The sequence below is a fragment of the Saccopteryx bilineata genome, chromosome 6 (genome assembly GCF_036850765.1).
Source record: "Saccopteryx bilineata isolate mSacBil1 chromosome 6, mSacBil1_pri_phased_curated, whole genome shotgun sequence".
NCBI lineage: Eukaryota > Metazoa > Chordata > Mammalia > Chiroptera > Emballonuridae > Saccopteryx > Saccopteryx bilineata.
Genome location: NC_089495.1, coordinates 180,742,291 through 180,748,548, shown reverse-complemented (window position 1 = coordinate 180,748,548; position 6,258 = coordinate 180,742,291). Strand labels below are relative to the sequence as shown.

Below are 6,258 nucleotides of genomic sequence, written 5' to 3'. Positions count from 1 at the left end.
GTTTTTCTCATAACTAAGTGTTTAACTTTATAAGAAGCTATTCTCCGAAGTGGTTTACCATTTTATGCTCTTTCCAGCTATGGATGAGATTTCCAGTTACTTCAAGTCCTTTCAAAAACTGGTATTATCTGTCGCTTAATTTCTGATGAGGTTATCCCTTTCTTAAAAAAAAAAAAAGACCTGTAGTCTAGAATTATGCACCTAAAATCTGTCTAATTTATTAACCAATGCCACCCCTATATGTTGTATAAAAAAATTAAAAAATGAGAAATGTTTGTTGAATGAGTGAAGACATTCTTAGACCTATGTTTGTAAATGAGCAAGTGTCTATTGGTAAGACCTCTCTCTCTCTTTCTCTCTCTCTCTCTCTCTCTCTCTCTCTCTCTCTCTCTCTCTCTCTCACACACACACACACACACACACGCACGGGCCTTCTGTTTCTCTGGGAAATAAAACCGTCGTTTCTCGGAGGATGGGCTTTCAATCTCAAAGCACACTTAACAGCATGCCGGGGCTTCAAAACCAGCACGCCGCACACTCAGTCGCAGAGAGGTTTCCCCAAAGAGCTCACACTCCAGACCTCTCAACTGCTCTGTTCTCTACTAATAAATAATAATCGTCTTTTCAAAAAGCGGGTTTGTGGCCGGTGCTTGAGAGCTGCAGCTAGAGAGGAATGCTGAGGGTTGTCTCCTTTGATCCCTCCCGAAGGATTCCCTTCCCACCCAATTTGGATCCAAAGACACTCCCAGGCTTTCGCTCAAGTTCCCCAGAAAATCCCAGGGACTGTAAGGCTCCCGGACACCCCCTGGCACCCCTGCATCCCGGGCACCGGGCATGCTCAGAGTGCATGCGGGAGGCACAGGCTTTGGCTGCAGTGGGGCCCAGGAGCCGAAAGGTGCCGCTGCGGGCCCGCTTCCCGGCGCCTGACCCAGCGCTCAAAGTTGTGCTGGAAGCCGCCGGGGGAAGGAGGGACCGAGCGCGCGCGGGTGGCGGGGAAGCGGGAGGGCGGGGGGAGGAGGCGGGAGGAGGGAAAGGAGCAGGGCGTTGGGGAGGGGGGGGGTGCGCCGAGCGTGTGTCACTCGCTCTCTCCCCCTGTGTATATAGAGGATGTGCTGAATGGTGCGCTTGGAGGCGGCGGCGGCGGCTGAGAAGCAGTATCCGGCAGCGGCTGGCAGCCTCGGTTGCCGGGCTTGGCTTCTCCTCGCCCTCCGAGGCTCCGCAGCCACCGTGGGCGCCCGCCCGCGTCCCGCCCAGGGCATGGCCGGGCGCCTGGCCCCCGCGTGCCGCGCTTGCTGAGCGGTGCCGGTGCCGGAGGAGGTGTGGAGGCCGGGAGGCCGGAGAGGCCGGCGGGGGAACAGAGTTGAGAGCCACCAGAGCAGAGAAAGGAGCCGGTGCCCAGCACTCCGTCCCTGCCGCGATCGCCCGGGCCGCCCGGAGCCCCGATGAGCCCAGATGGCCGGGGCTCAGCCCGGAGTGCACGCTTTACAACTCAAGCCCGTGTGTGTGTCCGACAGTCTCAAGAAGGGCACCAAATTTGTCAAGTGGGATGATGTAAGTATTGGGTGGACTGGGCTCGGGGCGCTGGCGGGGGCACTGGCCGGGGGCACTGGGCGCAGGGGGGGCACCTTGGGGGTGGGGCGAGGGGCGCGTTATGCAATGGGCGCCCAGTGAGCTGGCAGGGGCTGCCCGGGCCGGGGGGCAAAGAGCAGGGGCTTTTCGCGCGCTCTTGTATTCTCGGGGCTTAGGAGTTGACATCCTTACTAGGTCTGGCAGGCACCGGCTGAGAACCCGGGGCCAGGGAAGCGAGAGGGGCAAGGTTTGCCAGGTGGCAGGTCCGGAGAGTTTGGAAAGTGGGGAGTGTGAAGTTGGGACCAGCTGGAAAGCGCTGGTGTGTGAACAAGACGCGCCCCTCTCTGTCTGCGGATGCACCTCTTTTACCTTCTTGTTCTCTTTTAAGAAGGAACAGCTGCGAAGTCCAAAACTGTTCAGTGCCTGCGAACCCTCTTAGCGCTTTCACAGGAGCCCATGCGGCAGAGGACGCCGCGGTTCAGCCGACAGGTGGTCGTAAATGCCAAACTTAAGCACCTGGCTCCTGAGTGAGGGGCTCCGAGAAGGGCTGGGAAGGACACACCTGAGAAGGGATAGAGAGCTGAAGGTGGGGCACTGAGGGGTCCAGGAGTTGTCAACGGGCCTGCAGGCAAATGGGGAGGGCTAGTTTTTGAGAAGTGAACTGGCTGGAATCTTCAGCCTGAAATACATCTGCTGGGACATCCCCCCACAATTTACCTATTGTACATCTTTTGCTAGATGGAGCAGAGCTTAGCCCAGCCTCCCATCAGCAGTGTTTCAAAGAACCCTGTCTCCCCCTCTCTTCAAACGTTTGACTTAGTCTTGTTGAAAACACGAGAATCTTCAGATGGAGGACCTTACCCTATCAACTGTGTGTCCTGGGTGTCATTCAAAAGGTTTGACAAAAACACAAACCGAGCTTCCAGAATCGAAGGAAATTTAGGTCTAAACGACTAAGACATCTCTTTAAACAGGAGGAATTGTAAGAGAATGAGGCGTACTTCTTGCTGAAAAGGTTTTCCACCTAGTAAATTACAGTCTATTATCCTCCAGGGTATTTTTCTTTAATCTTCTTAAGCCATTTTCCAGTGTCTGAAAACAATTTAAATATTCTAGGTAGTGAAGCCAATTACTTAGCGGAGTGAGTCTGTGTGTCTATTTTGTGCACCTGAAAGTGCAAATGGAACTTGGAGTGGGGGCCCCAGCTCCCTTGAAAGCGATGTAAACATGCATCCTTTCACTGCGGAGTTGACACTTCTCTCATGTTCCAGTCTAATGACTCGATGCCTTTGTAAATGGAATAGAATCTGAACAATAAATTCAGACACAGATTAAATGCTTTGTTTGTGTCAGGGGAAAACAAACAAAAACAAAAAAAAGAAAATACCATTCAACAACATGACAGTCTTAGACCACCTTGAGATCCTCAAATAGAGTGCTGATGTGATGATAGATTTAGTGAGAAAGAGAGTGAGGGCAGAAGGAAGAGAGAAAGTGACAGTGCAGAATACAAAAGGGTATTTCAGCATAAGCTCAGGATTTACTCACGGTGATGATTTTAAACTGTATTCAAATAATTCTCCAGAATGTCTTGTTTGGAAGAAGATACCCAGTGTCACTTCAAAGTTGAAGGTCTTCTATGGAAATATATTTTGATACATCCTGGTGGGTGATTTTTCTTATTTTCATTTTTGTCATATATATCAATATTTCTTCCTCACCTACTTGTGCTAGGCCCTGGAGTAGATCCCGGCGTGGTGAGGAAAGTGGACAAAATCCCAACTAGTACAGACCTTACGTGCTAGGTAGAGAAGACAGAAACTTATCAAGAACATCAAAGATATAGAGATGCAATGTGAGTGACGCCATGAGAGAAATGAAGAGGCCAACAGTCAGATACCGCGTGAAGCGAGAGGGACTCCCCTGAGCAGTAGAATCACTTTTTCTAGGAAAGAACCCAGACTGCACCCAGGAGTCCAGTTATCTGGAATGTGATGATCCATCCTGCAGGTTCCTTGGCCCTCTTGGCCTCCACGGTGATCTGTGGACTAAGAGAGACCCAGGCTTTCCTAGGTTGCCTGTATTCTCCCAAGGTGTCGCCCCTCCATGCTTCTCAGTTTATATTTGCCTTTCTAGAATTAAGCCAGTGTAAGAGACCTGGCTAATTCCATTGTATCTTAGGGCAGCTTTGCTGAACACAGAAGAGAACTAAATCTTGAGTCCATAGACCTGGTTAACCTGCTGGCTCTTTTGCCAGTCAGCTATGTGCCTTTAGGTTAATCAATGAACCTCTCTGAACCTTTGCTGCTTCTTATGCAAGATTGTACGAATGCCACATTTTCTGCCAATTTCATCGGCTAGTCAGGTGTATCCAGTAGGATAAAGCAGTACTTCTAACACTTGAGCGCGCACCAGGAACGTCTGGAGGGCTTGGTGACAGTCAGATTCCTGAGTCCCACCCTCACTTTCTGATTCAGAAGGTCCGAGGTGGGTGGGGGCCTGAGGATCTGCTTTTCTCAATGGGTCTTGAGTGAGGCTGGTGCTGTTGGTCTGAGGAGTCACACACTCTGAAACCACTGAGATTAGATTTGTGAAAGAACTTGAGACATGTGGTAGATAGCACAATCGTGTTGGCCTGTGTGAGTTTTCTCTGGTTTGGGAATTTTATTTTAGCTCTCTGTTTGCATTTTGAGAAAGTCATCCAGTTGCTACTGAAGAGGTAGAGACCTCAATAACATAATCCTGGACAACCCTGTCTGGGATGCTCGGGCTGGCTTAACTCACAATGATACATTTTCTTTGAATTTTTTATATGCAGTGAAAAATTTTCAGCATTTTTACCTGTTTCCCGTTGGGGGCGGGGTAAGAAAGGGAGAGGAGAGAAGATTTTTGAGAGGCTGTCTAGTCTGACTTTCTGTCTTTGAGCAGGCGAGGCCTTTTGACCCTGGCTTTGGAACAGATCTGCTGTCCTCTGCCTCGGGTGCCTCTCCACATCTGCTTGTCTGAAAGAAAAGTAAATGCTGGAAATGACTTTAAAATCTCTCAAATATCTCATCTCACTTAAAAATTGTAGAACCCTGCTCTCTGGTCTCTAACAGGAAGGCTGGGCAAACTCATAAAGAGATTCTCAATAGCCCATTAAAAAGCATAATGGTATGTACATTTGATAGTGATGAGTTTGGGGCTATTTAGTATTGTCAAGAGATGATTTCTTGTTCCTTGAGTGGTTCAAGCACTATAATTACCAAATGCCATTTTCCTGATCACCCTATGGAATGGAAGATGTCACCCAGAGGTTGCAGCGTCCTTCAGACTCTGTTGCCTACCTACTGATGCCCTGGTGAGGCTGTGGACTCTAGAAATGGTAGTCAAAAGCTTTGACATAGGCATTAACCCATCACATCGACAGTAGGTTGGTAATGGAGCAAGAGCCGGGTTCTGGAGTCACCCTGTTGCACCAGGGCCAGGCAATATCCTTTCTTTTGCCTAATCATGGAGAGGTATAAGGGTTTCCAGGTTCTGTGATGATATATGGAAGTATTTCAGTGTCTGGACCGCAAAGCTAAACCTTGTTCTCCAGAACTTGGTCAGCCGATGAGGGACTGACTTGCTGTGGCTATCTGTTTCACCGCTGATATCAAAGGATGCCACTTTATTCTTGCTTTTATTTTGCATTTGTATATTACACTCTGGTGCTGGGAGGTGATGGGAGGTGGGTGTCATGGTCATTGTGGGAGTTCTGGTGAAACGGTCAGAGGAAGGGGTTACTTTCTCCATCCCAGAGAGCCCTGAATCTCTTCCACAACCTCTGGGACATAGAAGACTACTCATCTGATCTTTTCTCTTCTCTCACCCTCCAAATTCCGATCTCATTGTGGGTAAGTTACTAAATGTATCTCAACCTCGGTTTCCTCATCTGTAATGTGAGGTTTGTAATATTTCCTGCTGTATAGAACAGCTGTTAAGGTTAAGTGAGTGAAGGTAGATGCATTGCTTTGTGTAATGCCTGCTTCCAGAAAACCCTCAATAAAACGTTTTTAAAAGATACTTTCTCCCAAATAGGTAGAGGGCCATGAATTTTACCAAAGTGGTCAGTATGTGTTAGATGACTCTTTTATTTTGTAAGCAGAAAGAGCCAGACCTTCCATTTCCTTTAAGGTGTGCTTTGATTTTCATATTTTATTTTTAGAAAGAAAAAATTTAGTTGTTTTATTTTTTTTAAAAAAATCTAGGTGTTTAAGAGAAAATGAATCCACATTTAAAAAAAACCCACGCAATTTACAAAGCATCCAAAAGTTTTATTTGTACTTAAATTTCTTTGAAATATAATTACATATAGATGTGTGTGTGTGTGTGTGTGTGTGCGCACGCACACACACGCAGGTGCTCAGATATGATTCCTGGAAGAAACGGTTAAATAAAACTTATAATTTACCAAGACTATATGAATATATAAAAAATAATCTTACATTGGAAACAGTTCTGCACAACATAATCTAACACTCAACATTTGGAATTGCTAGACTGGCTCAGTTGTTTTAGAAGGCTGAGGACACTCAGAGATTTGGATTTGCATTATCGCAAAGAAGTAACTTCCTCCTTTCTCTGCACTTCCTCTACCCCAAAAAGCCTCATAGTTAAAACAGATAATAGTAATAGTAATAATAATAATAATAATAATAATGTGCT

The 6,258-nt window shown here is 47.4% G+C and overlaps 1 protein-coding gene across 2 annotated transcripts in view; it reads left to right on the top strand.

Moving 5' to 3' along the window:
- Window positions 1-1,064: 1,064 nt before the first annotated feature.
- Window positions 1,065-6,258, top strand: part of PLCB1 (phospholipase C beta 1) — a 688,569-nt gene continuing 683,375 nt past the window's right edge. For both annotated transcript variants that reach the window (XM_066234441.1, XM_066234442.1), the window contains exon 1: window positions 1,065-1,551. In XM_066234441.1, coding sequence (XP_066090538.1) covers window positions 1,453-1,551 — 99 coding nt within the window. In that variant the 5' untranslated portion in view covers window positions 1,065-1,452. The remainder of the gene's footprint in view (window positions 1,552-6,258) is intronic.